Source organism: Amblyraja radiata, unplaced genomic scaffold (assembly GCF_010909765.2).
Source record: "Amblyraja radiata isolate CabotCenter1 unplaced genomic scaffold, sAmbRad1.1.pri scaffold_560_ctg1, whole genome shotgun sequence".
In the NCBI taxonomy this organism is placed as follows: domain Eukaryota; kingdom Metazoa; phylum Chordata; class Chondrichthyes; order Rajiformes; family Rajidae; genus Amblyraja; species Amblyraja radiata.
This window is the reverse complement of record NW_022630615.1, coordinates 36,757-55,474: the sequence shown is the minus strand read 5'-3', so window position 1 is coordinate 55,474 and position 18,718 is coordinate 36,757. Positions and strand designations below refer to the sequence as shown.

Sequence of the window (18,718 nt, the reverse complement as noted above, 5' to 3'; positions counted from 1 at the left end):
TGGAGCGAGTATCAATTGTTCCAGCTGACAATATTCTATCGGGAGAGACTGAAACAGGCGATTGAAGAAAAGGTTGAAAGCCTCGGCGTCATGATGAGATGCCATGGATATTTCCGTGAACAAGAACACGGGGTAAGTGGAAGGAACACGGTGACTTATGTTTCCTGTCACAGAACTGACGGCATTAGGGGGGGAAGAGCTAATAGTCAAATCTAAGATGGAGTAGTTCTTCTACAAAAGCATGGTCTAGTAGAACAAAAGAATGGCTCGGTGCCAAGTCTGAATGACTTTGTAAATTATATGGAACACAATATGGAGGACAGGTTGTATTTTCAATAAAGACATTAATATGGGATCATGCAGTAATAACATCTGCTTCTTTCAAGGCCATAAAGAAGCTAAGATTGATAAAATAGCTGACGCTCCATAGAGAAGTAATAACTTGTTATTGGATGAGCTTGATTTGGACCCAGCTTTTCCCATATTCTGAAAGTCTACAGAATCTTTCAGTCATGCCATATTCAGACTAGGTAGGAGTGATTTACTGATAAGAAAAATGTATAATTGCGCTAACTTTCCTTTGTTCTGTGAGTGGAGCCCGAAAAGCACTGAGCAACGTTTGTGCTCATTGGAGATCTTTCCACTCCCTTCTGATGAATCAATTAAAGATTGTCATGGTTTACCTTTAACAATTCTGTTGCTATCTGCTGTAGAAGAAACGAACTTTGACAGTCCCCTCACATGGCACTGAATAGTGCAATGGAGACACTGACCTCTGATCTGCATCCTGTAGATTTGGTATCAGGAATAAAACCTGTGACATGGGATTTCTGAGAATGGTCCATTCTGATTCAGCTGTTCTTCCTACACATGCATCTGAACACAACGGTCAGGGATGCAGTAAACTTGTAAACCCAGAATCAGAAAACGATAATACTTCTTAAGTGTCATCAGTTTCATTGGTCACATTTAGCTCAGTTCCTTAAACCACAAAGGGCATTATGCACAAGCACAAGGAACTCCAGATGCTGGTTTACAAAAACACACACAATGTGCTGAATAAAATAACTCAGTATTTAGAGATGTTGTCTGACCTGCTGGATTAATCTAAGATGTCAAACTGTTCGTTTATCATTCAATTGACAAATAAAATAAATAAAAGTACATTCGCAAAAATCTACGGTATTAAAAAATATTCAGCACGTCGGTTATAGAAACATAGAAACGTGGAAAATAGGTGCAGGAGGAGGCCATTCGGCCCTTCGCGCCAGCACCGCCATTAATTGTGATCATGGCTGATCATTCCCTATCAATAACCCGTGTCTGCCTTCTCCACATATCCCTTGACTGCACTAGCCCCTAGAGCTCTATCGAACTTTCTCTTAAATCCATCCAGTGACTTGGCCTCCACTGCCCTCTGTGGCAGGGAATTCCATAAATTCACAACTCTCTGGGTGAAAAAGTGTTTTCTCACCTCAGTCTTAAATGACCTCCCCTTAATTCTAAGTCTGTGGCCCCTGGTTCTGGATTCGCCCAACATTGGGAACGTGTTTCCTGCATCGAGCTTGTCCAGTCCTTTTATAATTTTATATGTGATATAAGAACCCCCTCATCCTTCTAAACTCCAGTGAATACAAGCCTAGTCTTTTCAATCTTTCCTCATATGACAGTCCCGACATCCCAGGTATCAATCTTGTGAACCTACTGCTTCAATCACAAGGATGTCCTTCCTCAAAATAAGAGACCAAAACTGTACACAATCCTCCAGATGTGGTCTCACCAGAGCCCTATACAACTGCAGAAGTACCTCTTTACACATACTGAAATCCTCTTGTTATGAAGGCCAACATTCCATTAGCTTTCTTCACTGCCTGCTGTACCTGCACGTCTACTTTCAGTGACTGGTGTATAAGGACACCCAGTATTCGCTGTACCTTCCCTTTACCTAACCTAAACCCATTGAGATAATAATCTGCCCCCTTTTTTGTCGCCAACGTGGATAACCTCATATTTATCTATATTATACTGCATCTTCCACGTATATGCCCACTCACTCAACCAGTCCAGGTCACCCTGCTACCCCCTAACATCCTCTTCACAGTTCACACTGCAACCCAGCTTTGTGTCATCCGCAAAGTTATTAGTGTTGCTCCTAATTCCCTCTTCCAAATCATTAATTTATATGGTAAACAGTTGCGGCCCCAACACCGAGCCTTGCGGCACTCCACTCGCCACTGCCTGCCATTCTGAAAAGGACCCGTTCATTCCTACTCTTTGCTTCCGGTCTGCCAAACAATGCTCTATCCATGTCAACACCCTACCCTCAATAGCATGTGCTCTAATTTACACATCTGTGGGAAGAGAAGCAGGGTTAATGTGCAATGAAAGGAGGGCATGAGCTGCAGAAAATGTACAAGAGAGTGATGTCTTTGATCGGGTAAAGCTGGGGTAGGTATAAAAATAAAAACGTTATCTGGTCAATGAGTGAATGCCGGCTCACACAGGGTAAGAATGTAGACGAAATAACATAATAGCTTCAAAATGCAGAGCAGGAAGAAATGCAGGTTGGGCTGGACACGTCCATATGAGGCCAAAGGGAATTGGATTAATTTCACATCAATTTCAACACAGCCATCATTGGCCTGAATGGCCTGTTCCCGTGCTGTACTCTGCTGTGTTCTCGGACACTGCCAGATGTGAAGCGAGTTTCCCCACTGTCAGGACTCTGGGAGTACACAGTTTGGCAGCACAGTGTCATGGGTGTATGAAGAGGCAGATCAATGCCTGTCACAATGTTCAAAACTACCGGAATATCCCATCACTGTACAGCTAATTCCCTCCCCATTAGCATTGTCTCAGTCACTTCTCAATATATTCATTGTTGGTCTTCACAGAGTGTCGCTGAGCTCGTGGAAAAGGGAACCCGCAGAGACAGTTCCACACTCTTCCTCAGTCTGGTGATGGAGAAGGGTCACCTTGCCCGGCGGGTGATGTGGGAATCCTTTGTGAAAATGCAGAACGAATTGCCGAAGCTGAACAAAATACTGAAAGAAATCCAGGAGCACGGTACGGTAAATCAACACACTGAACTGAATATCACATTGAAACACTGGAGTTAACAATGTTATTCAAGTCTGGTTTAATAAATGCTCGTTGATTTGAACAGGACCTGATCCAGAAGAATACATGAATATCATCGGAGGTTTAACTGAATTACCCTCTCATATGGAAGGTGAGTGTTCAAATGTACAGTTCACACCAGCGACTTGTTAGAATTGATGTAATACTGAATGTTCAGAGCTTCGCAGAATGGGAAATCAGACGTTTAAAGGCTAAGCAATTGTTAGACTGGCACGGAGATTCACTATGGATTGCTTCTTTGTCTGTAGATTCAGGTTTAGCTTAGTTTAGTGTATCGTCACATGTACTGAGGTACGGTGAAAAGCTTTTGTTGCGTGTTATCCAGTCAGCAGAAAGACAACACGTGATTATAATCGAGCCAGTAGATAAACTATGAGGGAATAACGTTTAGTGCAAGGTAAAACGAGGAAAGTCCGATCAAGGATAGTCCGAGTGTAGCCAAAGAGGTAGCTAACCAAAGAGTCAGCGAGTTGATTTAATTGAAGGGTATTGAAATCATTCTTGTAGTTTTTAATGTTGAGTTTTGAGTTGAGTCATCTAACATTGTGTCCATTATCTGCCCTTTCCCGTGCAAGATGTTCAACAGAAACACAAGGAGACTCTGCGAGCACAGAATGAAACACTGAGCGTCAACACCATCCTGATGAAGGAGAAGGTTAAGGATTTCCCGTTGCGTGATCGATACGCTGAGCTCACAATCATCTCCACTGTTCGAGATCGGACACTGGTGGAACATGAGCTGCTGGCAAGAGGCCGGGACCATGAAGAGTGGAGAGAGGAATGTCTCCGGGGAAAACTGGAAAAAATCAGGACAGATGAATTGTTCCACAGCAGCTTTTCCCGGAGTAATTCCCGATCTGGGATTTCAGCAACAGTAGCCGGAGTTGCGGGGATCGGAAAAACAACAATGGTGCAAAAGATTGTTCATGATTGGGCCACAGGGAAAATGTACCCAAACTTCCAGTTTGTTTTCAGTTTCAAATTCAGGGATTTGAATATGATTAACTGCAGAATAAACCTGAGGGAACTGATTCTGGATCAGTATCCTTACTTTGGGAATATGCTGCGGGAGGTCTGGAAGAACCCAAAGGGATTGCTGTTTATATTTGATGGTCTGGATGAATTCAAGGGCAGAATCGATTTTGCTGACAGTCGGAGAGACACGGAACCTCAGCACCAGTGCCCAGATCCTGAATCCCGGTGTGAAGTGTCTGACATTGTGTACAGTTTAATCCAGCACAAGCTGCTCCCAGGGTGTTCAGTGCTAGTCACCACCCGCCCCACTGCGTTACACTTACTGGAAAAGGCAGAGATCAGTGTCTGGGCTGAAATCCTGGGATTTGTTGGTGAGGAACGGATGGAATATTTCACCAGGTATTTTGAAAATCAGACGGTGGCAGCAGCTGTTTTCAAGCACGTGAAGGAGAACGAGATCCTGTACACCATGAGCTACAACCCCTCCTACTGCTGGATCCTCGGCCTGACACTGGGCCCCTTCTTCACACAAAAACATCAGGACCCGCAGAGAGTTCCCAAGACCATCACCCAACTATATTGCTACTTTATTTACAACATCCTGAAAAATCACGGCCGAGAGATTGAGAACCTCCGTGAGGTGTTACTGAGGCTTGGTAAGATGGCCTTCACTGGAGTGGCCGAGAAGAACATTGTGTTCACAGATGGAGATTTGATCAAATACAATCTGCAGCCTTCCCAGTTCCTGTCCGGGTTCCTGATGGAACTTTTGGAGAGAGAGGATTCAGTCCGGAGCGTGGTGTACACCTTCCCGCACCTCACCATCCAAGAGTTTGTAGCCGCACTCGCACAATTCCTGACTGTAGATCGCGGGGATATCACGACACTCCTCATTGAAACCCATGGCATGACGGACGGGCGATTTGAAGTATTTCTCCGTTTTGTCGCTGGTCTCTCCTCCCCGTGGTCATCGTGGATCCTGGAGGAGTTTCTGGGTGCATTCACTCATCAAACAATCTGCCGAGTGATTGACTGGGTGAAGGAGGAGGTTAAACGCCGGGCTGGAAACACAAAGAATAAAGCTGATAAACGGAGGCTCCTGAACACGCTGCACTACCTGTTTGAGTCTCAGAATCCTGCACTGGCTCAGCAAACACTTGGATCTGTGGAAACACTTTCATTCAGTGGACTGGGACTGACCCCGATTGACTGTGTGGTCCTTTCTCATGCCATAAGGCTCTGTGGTACAATCAAACACCTCGATCTGGGCGACTGCCGCATTCAGTGTGAAGATCTCCAGCGGCTGGGACCGGTTCTGCACAAGTGTCAGCACTTGAGGTAACTGTCCGTTTGATGCTAAAACTGAAATGTAAAATTGTTTCACTATATTGTTACTGAGTACAGCACCCCTTCTATGGGGCCGAGCGGCCATCACTGTGCAAGGGGGCACCCCTCCTATTTTAACCTCCTCCGCCCCCCCCCCCTCTCCCCAGGTCACCAGTGGTTGACTCTGTCCCCCCTCCCCCAGGTCACTAGTGGTTCACTCCGTCCCCCAGGTCACCATTGGTTGACTCCGCCCCCCCCCCTCCCCCAGGTCACCAGTGGTCGACACCTTGCCACCGTCCCCCGGGTCACCAGTGGTTGACTCCGCGCCCCTCCCCCAGGCCACCAGTGGTTGTCTCCGTCCCCTCTCCCCCAGGCCACCAGTGGTTGACTCCACCCCCCTCCCCCAGGCCACCAGTGGTTGACTCCGTCCCCCCTCCCGATGTCACCATTGGTTGAATCCGCCCCCCGATCACCAGTGGTCGACCCCTTGCCCCCCTCCCCCAGGTCACTAGTGGTTGACTCCTTGCCCCCTCCCCCGGGTCACCAGTGGTTGACTCCGTCCCCCAGGTCACCAGTGGTTGACTCTTTTCCCCCCTCCCCCGGTTCACCAGTGGTTGACTCTGTCCCCAAGGTCACCAGTGGTCGACCCCTTGCCCCCCTACCCCAGGTCACCAGTGGTTGACTCCTTGCCCCCTTCCCCCGTGTCGCCAGTGGTTGACTCTGCCCCCCAGGTCACCAGTGGTCGACAACTTCCCCCCCTCCCCCGTGTCACTAGTGGTCCACACCGTTCCCACCTCCCCCGGGTCACGCGTGTTGCAGCCGTTGTGTGCACGGGGGAGGGGGGGGAAGGGGTCGACCACTGGTGACCTGGGGGCTTGGGGGGGGCGGAGTCAAACACTGGTGACCACATTTCCCGGTCGTCGCTCGGGGAATGAGAATAAAGGTGAGAGTCTCCAAACGCAGCAACCACAGAGATTTATTCAATAACTAGACCAAGTGCAGACCCGTTGGTTCTGTTTCCCCAACGCGCGTTTGTGTGGAGTGGGGGGGATGGGGGGGGGCGGTCTGCGGCATCACACTCACACTAACCACCCCCTAACCACACAGATGGGGGGAGGGGGGGAGGGAGGGCGAGGGAGGGCGAGGGAGACGGGGTGGGCAAAGGGGAAGGTGAGAAGAGGGGAGGGAGGGGAGAGTGGGAGGAGGAAACGGAAGAGATTTATGAGGGAGAGGAGAGCGGGGAAGGGTGTGAGAGAGGGGGAGGGGGAGGGGAGGAAGGGGGGTGAGGGTAGCGGGTGGGAGAGTGGTAGCGGGGCGTGGTGCAAGAGAGAGGGGAATGGGGTGGGGAGAGATGGGGTGAACGGGGGTGGGAGATGGGGGTGAGAGGGGTGGGAGGATAGGTGGTAGAGGGGTGAGGAGGGAGAGAGATGGAGAGGGGGTAGAGAGGGGGAAGGGGAGAGTGGGGTGGGGGAGGGGATAAGAGAGGGGTGGGGCAGGGGGGAGAGAGGGGTGGGGGAAGGAGAGAGGGAGGAGGGAGATGAAGGAAGAGGAAGAGGGGGAGAGGAGAGAGGGAGAAGAGAGTGGATGGAGGGGGAGAGTGGTAGGAGGGCGGGGGAAGAGGGGGATGGGAGGAGGAGAGTGATAGGGGAGAGAGTGGAAATAGTGGTGAGGGAGGGGTAAGACTGCGGAAGAGGGGCAGATGGGTAGGGGGAGTGGTGGTATAGGCAGAGATGGGTAGGGGGAGAGAGCGGGGAGAGACGGGTGGGGGTTGGGTGAGAGGGGAGGAGGGAGAGGTGAGAGGGGAGGAGGGAGAGGGGAGAGGGGAGAGAGGGGGGAAAGGGAGGAGGAGAGAGGGGTACGGGAGGGTGTGAGAGATGTTGGGGGAGGGGGAAGTGTGGGAGAGGGGGAGAGGAGAAAGGGAGGGGAGAATGGAGGGGAGGGAGGAGGGAGAGGGGGCAGAGTGTGGAGGGAGGCGGAGAGGGGTAGAGGGGAGAGAGGGGGAAGAGTGGGGAAGGAGAGGGGGAGAGGGATGGGGAAGGGTGATGGGGAGGGGTGGGGGAAGGGGGTGGGGAGAGATGTGGAAGAATAGGGAGGGAGGGGGAGAGGAGTAGAGGGAGTGAGTGATGGAAGAGGGCAGAGGTGTAGGGGAAGGTGTGGGCGAGAGGGGAGCGAAAGGGAATGGGAGGGAGTGAGAGGGGGTAGGGGACGGAGAGGGGTGGGGTAAGGGGGTGAGAAAGGGAAGAGTGTGGAGGGAGAGGGAGAGGGGTAGGGGGGTTGGTGGAAGAGGGACAGTGGTAGGGAGCCGGGGGAGAGATGGAGTGGTGGGGAGAGAGAGGGAAGGGGGTGGGGGAGAGAGGGATGGGGTGGCAGCAGTAGGGGAAGGAGAGAGAGAGGGGTGGGGGGAGGGAGATGAAGAGGGAGGAGGAGAGAGGGGTGGGGAGGGGGGGAGAGAGGGGAGGGTGAGAGTTGTGGCGGAGGGAAGAGGCAGGGGAGGAATGAGATGGGTTGGGGGAGAGAGGGGGAAGAGTGTGGAGGGGGGGGAGAGTGGGGAGGGAGAAGGGGGATGGGGAGAGAGGGATTGGGTGAGAGGAGGAGGGGAGGAGGGAGATGGAGAGGGGGAGGAGAGGCGTGGGGGAGGGGAGGAGAGAGGGGAGGGGGGAGAGGTGTGGGGGAAGGGGGGAGAGGTGTGGGGGAGGGGGAGGTGAGGTGTGGGGGAGGAGGAAGGAGATGGGGTAGCGGAGAGAGGAGGAAGAGTATCGAAGGAGGGAGAAGGGGGTTGAGGGAGAGAGGGGTTGAGAGAGGGAGATGAGAGGGGGAGGAGAGAGGGGTGGGCGGCAGGAGGAGAGAAGGACGAGGAGAGGGAGAGGTGAGGGAGGACGGAGATGGGGTAGGGGAGGTCGAGTAGGAGGGAGGTGGGTTAGGGGAGGGAGGAGGATGAGTGTGTAGTGACGGGGAGAGAGGTGGGGGGAGAGAGGGGAAAGGGTGGGGAGGGAGAGTGGGAGGGGGAGGTGGGGCGAGGAGTGGAGGTGGGGAGGGAGGAGGAGAGGGGTAGGATGAGTGGTGGAAGAGGGTCAGAGGGCTAAAGGGAGTAGTGGAGGAGGGACAGAGGGGAATGGGGAACTGGGCGGGGGAAGAGGGAAGGGGTTGGGGTAGAGAGGGAAGGCGGTGGAGTAGGGAGGGAAGGGGGTGGGGGAGAGAGGGATCGGGTTGGAGGAGGAGGGGGTGGAGAGGGAGAGGGGTTAGGAGAGGGAAGCATAGGAACATAGAAATTAGGTGCAGGAGTAGGCCATTCGGCCCTTCGAGCCTGCACCGCCATTCAATATGATCATAGCTGATCATCCAACTCAGTATCCTGTACCTGCCTTCTCACCATATCCCCGGATCCCTTTTAGCCACAAGGGCCACATCTAATTCCCTCTTAAATATAGCCAATTAACTGGCCTCAACTACCTTCTGTGCAGAGAATTCCACAGATTCACCTTGTGAAAAATGTTTTTCTCATCTCCGTCCTAAAAGTTTTCCCCCTTATCCTGAAACTGTTCTGGACTTCCCCAACATCGGGAACAATCTTCCTGCATCTAGCCTGTCCAACCCCTTAAAATTTTTGTAAATTTCTATAAGAGCCCCCCTCAATCTTCTAAAGCCGGGTCTATCCAGTCTTTCTTCATATGAACGTGCTAACATCCCAGGACTCAGTCTGGTTAACCTTCTCTGTACTCCCTCTATGGCAAGAATGTATTTGGCAAGGGAGATGGAGAGGGAGGGGGAAATAGGGGTGGGGGGGGAAGAGAGAGTGGAGGGGGGAAGAGAGAGTGGAGGGGAGAGAGGTGTGGGTGAGGGGGAGGGAAGGGAGGAGATGGGTAGGGGAGATAGGGAGAAGAGTGTGGAGAGAGGGGGAAGAGTGGGGAGGGAAAATGGGGTGGGGGAGAGAGGGATGGGGGTAAGAGGTGGAGGAGAGGGAGAGGGCTGAGGAAAGCGAGATGGAGAGGGGGAGGGGGTGGGAGAGGGGAAGAGAGAGCGATGGGGGAGTGGTGTGGGGGATGGGGGGGAGGGATGGGAGGAGGGAGATGGGGTAGTGGACGGAGGGGGAAGATTGTGGAGGGAGGGGGGTGGCGGAAAGATGGGAAAGAGTTGGGGGGATGAGTGGGTGAGGAGGGGGAGAGAGAAGTGGAAGAGTGGGGCGGGAGGGGGAGAGGGGTAGGAGGGGTGGTGGAAGAGGGACAGAGGGGAAAGTGTAGGGGTGGGAGGGAGATGGGAGGAGGGGGGAGAGAAAGGGATGAGGGCCGGAGAGGGAGAGGGCTGGGGTAAGGGGAAGAGAAGTGGAGGTGGGGAGGGAGGGGTAGGGGGAGTGGTGGTAGAGTGACAGAGGGTGGGGGAAGGGGGCGCGGGGAGAGAGCGAAGGGGGTGCGTTAGAGAGGCTAGGGGGTGGGGGAGGGATGGGGGTGAGAGGAGGAGAGGGAGAGGAGTGAGGAGAGGTAGGTGGAGAAGGGAGGAGAGAGGGGTGGGGGAGGAGAGAGAGGTGTGGGGGAAAGAGGAGGGTGGCGAGGAGGGAGATGGGGTAGGTGGTAGAGGATGAAGAGTGTGGATGGAGGGGGGAAGAGTGGAGAGGGGAAGGGGGTGGGAGAGAGAGGGAAGGATGTGAGGTAGAGAGGGAAGAGGGTGGGGGAGTGGGATGGGGTGCGAGGATGAGGGGGAGGAGTGTAAGAGGGGTGAGGAGTGGCAGATTGAGAAGGGGAGGAGAGATGAATGGGGGGAGAGGGATGGGGGAGGGGGTGAGAGGGATGGGAGAGAGGGATGGGGAGGGGGAGTGGGAGAGAGATGTGGGGAGGGGAGCGTAGGGAGATGGGGCAGGGGAGGGAGGGAGAAGTGTGTGGAGGGAGGGGGTGAAAGGTGGGGGAGAGAGGGTAAATAGTGGGGAGGGATAGTGAAAGGGGTAGGGTTAGGGACAGTCCAACTGTTCCCCATTCCCTTTCACCCCCAATCCTCTTTCTCTATTCCCACACACGTGATGACGCGCTTCGACACAGGCTGCGGGGCTGGGGTGGGCGGGAGGGGCTGGTGCTGGTGCTGGGGCTCCTGCAAAGGCATATGCAAATGAATCCATTCCCATTGGACATCTGTGAGCATTGGGCATTGTGACAGCACACGATGGAACGTTCACCCACATTCTCTGGGTGAGAGGCCATTTTTTTTTTAATGGGGGGGGGGGGGGGGGAATGATTTTATTAAAAATGTGTACATAAACACGACGAAATTTAATCAGGACTGGATACTTGGAATGAAAAGTGGAAAATCTCTACCGAAATGGAAAACATCGCGGCGATTCTGCGTCTGGTTTTGGCGTAGCAACGAATTAAAGGCTGGCACCCACAAGTCAGGCAGACGCACACACACACACACACACACACACACACACACACACACACACACACACACACACACACACACACACACACACACACACACACACACACAAACACACACACACACACACACACACACACACACACACACACACACACACACACACACACACATACACACACACACACACACACACACTTATCCTTAAACAGGGGTGGGGGAGAGGGGGGAAAGAGTGGGGAGGGATAGTGGGAGGAGAGGGGAGGTGAAAGAGTGGGGTGGGTCAGAGGGGTTGGGGAAGGGGTGGGGGGAGAGAGAGGGGGGTGGTGGAGGGAGAGGGGTGGGGTGAGGGAGAGAAGTGGAGAGTGGGGAGGGAGGGCTAGGGGGAGTGGTGGAAGAGGGACAGAGGTTTAGGGGGCGGGGGAAGAGAGGGAAGGGGGTTAACGTAGAGAGTGAAGGGGGGCGGGGGAGAGAGGGATGGGTGGGATGGGTGGGAGAGAGAGAGGGATGAAGGAGAGGGAAACATAGAAACATATAAATTAGGTGCAGGTGTAGGCCATTTGGCCCTTCGAGCCTGTACCGCCATTCAATATGATCATGGCTGATCATCCAACTCAGTATCCTGTACCTGCCTTCTCTCCATATCCCCTGATCCCTTTAGCCACAATGGCCACATGTAACTCACTCTTAAATATAGCCAATGAACTGGCCTCAACTACCTTCTGTGGCAGAGAATTCCAGATATTCACCACTGTCTGTGTGAAAAATGTTTTTCTCATCTCGATCCTAAAAGATTTCCCCCTTATCCTTAAACTGTGACCCCTTGTTCTGGACTTCCCCAACATCGGGGACAATCTTCCTGCATCTTACTTGTCCAACCCCTTAAGAATTGTGCAAGTTTCTATAAGAACCCCCTTCAATCTTCTAAATTCTATTGAGAACAAGCCAAGTCTATCCAGTCTTTCTTCATATGGAAGTCCTGACATCCCATGAATCAGTCTGATTAACCTTCTCTGTACTCCCTCTATAGCAAGAATGTATTTGGCAAGGGAGATGGAGAGGGGGGAGGAGAGAGGGGTGGGGGAGGGGAAGAGGGAGGGGAGGGGGAGATAGGTGTGGCGGAGTGCGGACGAAGGGGTGGAGGGAGATGGGATAGGGGCGAGATGGGGAAGAGTGTGGAGGGAGGGCGGAGAGTGGGGAGGAAGAAGGGGCGTGGGAGAGAGAGGAATGGGATTGGAGGAGAGGGAGAGGGGTGAGGAGAAGGAGATGGAGAGGGGGAGAAGAGAGAGATGGGGAGGGGGAGAGTGGTGTGGGGGATGGGGGGACGAATGGGGGAGGGAGGGGAGGAGGGAGTTGGGGGAGGGGAGGGAGAGGGAAGATTGTGGAGGGAGGGGGGCGGGAGGAGAGAGGGGAAAGAGTGGGGAGGGGAGGGGGAAGACAAGTGAAAGCGTGGGGAGGGAGAGAGGGGTAGGGGGTGGTGGAAGAGGGACAGAGGGTGGGGGAAGGGGAGGGAAGAGGGGAGGGAGAGGGGTGGGGGACGGAGGGGGAGAAGGGTGTGTAAGGGGGAGAGGTGGAGGTGGGGAGGTACAGGTTGGGGGAGTGGTGGAAGAGGGGTATGGGGAAGGGGGCGGGGGAGAGAGGGAAGGGGTGGGTTGGGGTGGAGAGGGCAGGAGGGAGGGAGGGATGGGTTGGGAGGAATAGAGGGAGACGGGTGAGGAGAGGGAGATAGTAGGGGAAGGAGAGAGAGGTGGGTGAGGGGGAGTGAGGTATGGAGGAGAGTGGAGGGAGGAGGGAGATGGGGTAAGTGGTAGAGGGGGAAGAGTGTGGATGGAGGGGGAAGAGTGGAGAGGGGGAAGGGGTGGGAGAGTGAGGGAAGGGGGTGGGATAGAGAAGGAAGTGGGTGGGGGAGGGAAGGGGGAGAGGAAAGGAGGTGGAGAGAGAGAGATGGGGTTGGGAGGATGGAGGAGATGAGTGCATTCCGATTGGACATCTGTGAGCATTAGGCATAGTGACATCGCTCGATGTAACGTTCTCCTACATTCTATGGATGAGAAGCCAGTTTTTTGTTGTTGAAATTCTGGTGGGGGGGGGAGAAGGATTTGATTAAAAATGTGCAAATTGTGTACGACGAAATGTAATCAGCAGTGGATACTTGGAATGAAAAGTGAAATCTCTACCGAAATGGAAAAAAATCTCGGCGATTCTGCGTCTGGTTTCGGCGTAGCAACGAATTACAGTTTTTGCCCGTTGCTTGAACACGTTTTGCAAAACTTCGCTCATTGTGTCAAAACTCTACATACAAGCAAATAAGACACAACACTGGGAAATAAACCATTCACATCCATGACAAATTGAAACTGCTATCGAAACCTAAACTCTGCTATGAAAACCTAACAATCCTTTGTCAAAACGTCACTCTGATAACAAAATGATACACACTTGCATCATATGAATACACTTTCAGATCAGCAGCAACACACTAGTCTACTTTATATAAAACACTGCAGTCTTTAATTTTCACTGTTTTTATTCAGTTCCACAAAAGGCACGTTTTCACAACAACCAAAAAATCAAATACTCAATACAGTACATTGCAGTACTGTACTTCACAGTACTGTAAATTCAGTTAAAGCAAAAATAAAACAAAAATAAAACCAAAAATACACTATACGGTAAACACAGAAAAACACGGCAATCGTTTGTAGGTGGGCTTATGGATCCTGCCGTCGGTTGGGGTCTGGCCACAGGATCTCATCCACATCGCAAGCAATGTCTTCCCCCGATTTGCATCGGGGAATATATCCCCTTGTGTGCCGAATCCATCCATGAATTGACGTCACCTCAATGTCTCCGCAGGCCTGTTCCATTGCCTGCAGAAGAGGCATGCGGGCATGTGGTTGGCGGTCATATACACGCCATCTCCAAGCCTAAAATAATTATTCTATAGGGTTTAGAAATGGCAAGTAAGGGGGCAAGTATACCACTTCAAATTGATTATGGTTGGTGAATCAGGGCCGGACCAGAGCAGCCCGATGGAAACTGACATTATCCCAGACAACAACAAACCTGGGCTGCTCTGGTCTGTCCTGTACAGCTATATTACGAAGAGCATCTGGAAATGTGATGATATGTTGTGTATTGTATGGACCTAGTTTTGCATGATTGTACAGAAGCCCTCGAAGACTTATGGCGGCACACAATGCGATATTTCCCCCGCGTTGCCCCGGGCCGTGCACAATTGCCCTTTGGCCAATTATATTACGACCCCGTCGCCTTGTTTTGCTAAGGTTGAATCCAGCCTCATCAATGTAAATATATTCATGAGGCTGTGCAGCTCCATCCATGGCCAAGATTCTCTGTAACAAAAAATACATATTGTGGATGGCTATGTGGAACTGATACAATGGTACATATTCAGCTGTTACTGGATTACACCAATACTGTATTGTAAATGTAAAGGACTGTAACACTTACTTGTACATATTCACGTCAAAGTCCTTTGACCCTGACACTGTTCCTCTCAAATGGGACCCTGTACAGTTGCTTCATGGTCATTTTGTGCTTTACCAAGATGCGTCTTATAGTGGTAATGCTTACTTAATGTTGTTGAACACTTTCCTATCTGCAAGTATTTGTTGCCGTAGTTGCTGGAGACGGGTTGCATTGTTTGCTCTGACTAGGTCCACAATGGCAAGTTCCTGCTGTTGGGTGAACAGGCGTTGGCGTCCACCCCCAGAAGGTCTTCTAGTCATTCTATAGCAAAATGCAACCACAAATTGTTATTGGTTTGCTTCTTTTTATAGTACTGTATATACTGTACTTTACTGTATATACCATACACTGTACTGAAACATCTCAATATACGTAATCACGGTATGCTTCACAAACCTACCACTTTCGTTCCAAAAGGAGCATTAGCCACCCTGCAATACAATACATGTGATACGGTAATGTGATATGGTACAGTACTGTAAATACTCTAGATAACATCTGAGTAGAGTGGAAAGTAGAGAGTTGAAGACATACCTGTTTTCCAGTCGGAATGTCCTTATTATGGATGAAACTGTGCAACGGCTTAGATTAGGGTGGACTCTCTGCCCAGCTTCCCTCATAGTCAGGCCATGGTGTATGACATGGTCCACCAAAGTTGCTCTTATTTCATCGGAAATAATGGTCCGTGCATGGCCTCTTCGACCACGCCCTCCTCTTCCTCTTCCTCTACCTCTGCCTCTTGCTCTCCCTGCATCCATGCTTGCAAAGTTCTCAAAATGGCGTAACTGAGGCCTTTTTGTAGCTGGCTGATTGGTGTTCAGTGTTGTAAGTAAGTATTTTCAGGTGTGTATCTTAGTGTTTTCAATTACTTGATGTGTTTTGTATTTTGAATAGATGTGTCTTCCCAATGGTACCTGAGGTTTCATTTTTGAACGAAGTGTCTTATGTATGAAATAGTGTGTAGTGTGCAGGAGCAAGTGTGTTGCAGAAAGGAGCAAGTGTGTTGCAGAATTGCAACTAAAGTGCAAAGCAGCGCTTTTGTTTAAGATATGGTTACATGTGTTTAAGGTATAGTAACAAAAACTTCAAGTTGTGTTACTTTGGTCTAAGCATGGGTCTATAATGTTCAAGCAATGGGCAAAAACTGTAAAGGCTGGCAACCACAAGTCAGGCAAGCAGCCGGACGGACGGCAGCCACAGACTTTTATATAATAATAGGATAGATAGATAGATAGATAGATAGATAGATAGATAGATAGATAGATAGATAGATAGATAGATAGATAGATAGATAGATAGATAGATAGATAGATAGATAGATAGATAGATAGATAGATAGATAGATAGATAGATAGATAGATAGATAGATAGATAGATAGATAGATAGATAGATAGATAGATAGATAGATAGATAGATGTGCTGAGATGCTTCCACAATGATCCGTTTGGGAGAAGCTATCTATCTCAGCCCCGGGTTTGTATCAGTTTCTTTCTTACTCTGTCTGTTTGTGTTTAGACTGGGGGGCAACGACCTGGGAGATTCCGGAGTGAAACTGGTGTATGCGTGTGTGTGTGTGCGTGAATATGTGTGTGGTGATGTGTGTGAATATATGTGTGTGTGTGTGTGTGTGAATAGGGGGTTGCACGTAAGGACACAAGGTCATAGGACTTGACGCACGGAGCTGCTCAATCCATCTGGAAGACATCCGTCACTTCCAGTATATGTTATTAATGCAAGAAACGCGTACTTTCCTACCTGTTAAAAACAGGTAGATAGATAGATAGATAGATAGATAGATAGATAGATAGATAGATAGATAGATAGATAGATAGATAGATAGATAGATAGATAGATAGATAGATAGATAGATAGATAGATAGATAGATAGATAGATAGATAGATAGATAGATAGATAGATAGAGAGAGAGAGAGAGAGAGGAGAGAGAGACGAGAGATGAGAGAGACGAGAGAGAGAGAGACGAGAGAGAGATGAGAGACAGACAGAGAGAGAGAGAGAGAGATAGAGAGAGAGAGAGAGAGAGAGAGAGAGAGAGAGAGAGAGACAGACAGACAGACAGACAGACAGACAGACAGACAGACAGATAGACAGATAGATAGATAGATAGATAGATAGATAGATAGATAGATAGATAGATAGATAGATAGATAGATAGATAGATAGATAGATAGATAGATAGATAGATAGATAGATAGATAGATAGATAGATAGATAGATAGATAGATAGATAGATCGATAGATAGATAGATAGATAGATAGATAGATAGATAGATGTGCTGAGATGCTTCCACAATAATCCGTTTGGGAGAAGCTATCTATCTCAGCCCCGGGTTTGTATCAGTTTCTTTCTTACTCTGTCTGTTTGTGTTTAGACTGGGGGGCAACGACCTGGGAGATTCCGGAGTGAAACTGGTGTATGCGGCTCTGAAGGACTGGGACTGTAAAATACAGACACTGTGGTAAGTCCAAGACTGTGAGAGATTGTGTTTACACTAATTGGGTGTCTGACACTGAACATTAATATGATCAGTAATTGTGTCACTGATAAACACTGGGAATTTGGACCGTCTCCTGTCTCTCTGTGTCCCTCACCCTCACTCTCTCTCATCTCCAGGCTGGACTATGTCGGTCTCACAGATTCTGGAGCCGAGGGTCTCGTCTCCGCTCTCAGTACAAACCATACGGTGACGGAGCTGCACCTGAGTGTGAATAAACTGGGAGATTATGGAGTGAAACTGGTGTCTGATGCTCTGTGGAACCCGGACTGTAAAATACAGATACTGTGGTAAGTCTCAGACTGTGAGAGATTGTGTTTACACTCACTGGGTGTCTGACTCTATCTGAGTTAGATAGAGCTCTAGGGGCTAGTGGAATCAAGGGATACAGGGAGAAGGCTGGCACGGGTTATTGATTCAGGACGATCAGACATGATCACAATGAATGTAGGTGCTGGCTCGAAGGGCCGAATGGCCTCCTCCTGCATCTATTTGCTATGTATTTATGACACAGAACGTTAATATGATCAGTAATTGGGTCACTGATAAACACTGGGGATTTGCACCGTCTCCTGTCTCTCTGTGTCCCTCACCCTCACTCTCTCTCATCTCCAGGCTGGACAGTGTCGGTCTCACAGATTCTGGAGCGGAGGATCTCGTCTCCGCTCTCAGTACAAAGCCCTCACTGACGGGGCTGAACCTGACAGACAACTCCCTCACAGACCGATGTGTCCCCGCTCTCCGCCGCCTCATACTGACCCTCCCGAGACTAGAGCTGATCTGGTGAGTGTTTGTGTTAATGTTTAATGTGATCAAATATCAGGGGATCCATCCATCCGCGGGCTTCGTTCTCCTGTGAATTTGTTCTGTAAATGTTGGTGAAAAATGAACCCCAGTCCCTGTTATTGACACTGTTGTTTTATCCGTTTATTGCCTCTTTATTCCTCCACATGTTTCAGGCTGGAGGGGAATAAGTTCAGTACAGACGGACAGAACCAGCTGAAGAGTCTGCAGGGAACCAGACGCGGTCTGAGTGTGTTCGTGTGAACATCTCTGGGTGTAAACGTCACCGCCCTGTGGACTGGAATATTGTTGGCCGTTTCCCTGCCCCTCCCCTTTAAACGCCGCCCATCATCCCCTTTAAACCCCGACGTTTCCCGAGCCGGCCGGGCGGTGACGTCAGAGGGGACCCTGCCCGCTGTCACGTGACCCGGGTATGCGGCGCTGCTGATACTACCAGGCCGGTGCTTCCCCCAGTGGGGAACGGGGGCATTGCAGCTAGACCTGCAGGATCCCAGATGTGTCTTTATCATCTGTGGCCCCCGCTCCTGCTGTGGATTAATGGTGACAAAAGCAGCAGCAACAGCAACAGCAACATCACGCTGCTTGATGCTGCCTACCTACCTACCTACCTACCTACCTACCTACCTACCTACCTACCTACCTACCTACCTACCTACCTACCTACCTACCTACCTACCGGTTCCGACGCTGCCGTGGCTGCCTGCCTGCGTGGCTGAATGCGTGGCTGAAAACCTGGTGCAGAGGGCAGAGATTCAAGTTTATGGATCATTGGGACTTCTTTTGGGGAAGGTGGGACATGTACAGAAAGGATGGGTTGCACTTGAACCCGAGCGGGACCAATACCCTGGCGGGGAAATTTGCAAAGGCTACTGGGGAGACTTTAAACTAGAATGGTTGGGGCGAGGGACTCAAATAGAGAAAGCCAGTAGACAGAATGGGAGGCAGGAAGCAGAAAAGGGAAGCACTCGGACACAAGAGGAGAAGGAAAACAAGGAAATAAACAGAGAATAAGATACGGGGGGGTTCTTAAATGTGCATATTTTAATGCTAGGAGCATTGTAAGAAAGGTGGATGAGCTTAGAGTCTGGATAGACAACTGGA

At 50.6% G+C, this 18,718-nt stretch overlaps 2 protein-coding genes across 2 annotated transcripts; both read left to right on the top strand.

Annotated features, from left to right (window-relative positions):
- Positions 1-90: 90 nt before the first annotated feature.
- LOC116970138 (NACHT, LRR and PYD domains-containing protein 3-like) lies at positions 91-4,288 on the top strand (the record flags this gene model as incomplete). Its single annotated transcript, XM_033016855.1, has 4 exons — positions 91-132; positions 2,895-3,066; positions 3,167-3,232; positions 3,717-4,288. Coding segments are annotated over exons 1-4 (852 nt in total), but the record flags the coding sequence as incomplete, so codon positions are not given.
- An 11,132-nt stretch (positions 4,289-15,420) lies between these two features.
- Positions 15,421-18,227, top strand: LOC116970137 (NACHT, LRR and PYD domains-containing protein 12-like). Its single transcript, XM_033016854.1, has 5 exons — positions 15,421-15,469; positions 16,630-16,777; positions 16,933-17,103; positions 17,429-17,596; positions 17,773-18,227. Exons 1-5 carry the CDS (start codon positions 15,421-15,423, stop codon positions 17,858-17,860), a joined length of 624 nt encoding a protein of 207 aa, XP_032872745.1. The 3' UTR covers positions 17,861-18,227.
- Positions 18,228-18,718: the final 491 nt, after the last annotated feature.

What these genes read in the sequence shown, in the direction of transcription:
- LOC116970137 (XM_033016854.1), top strand. Translation starts at nt 15,421, where the DNA reads ATGTTCAAGCAATGGGCAAAAACTGTAAAGGCTGGCAACCACAAGTCA. An exon ending in GGCTGGCAACCACAAGTCAG is followed by an intron (nt 15,470 to 16,629) that starts GCAAGCAGCCGG and finishes GTTTGGGAGAAG; the next exon opens with CTATCTATCTCAGCCCCGGG. An exon ending in TGTAAAATACAGATACTGTG is followed by an intron (nt 17,104 to 17,428) that starts GTAAGTCTCAGA and finishes TCTCATCTCCAG; the next exon opens with GCTGGACAGTGTCGGTCTCA.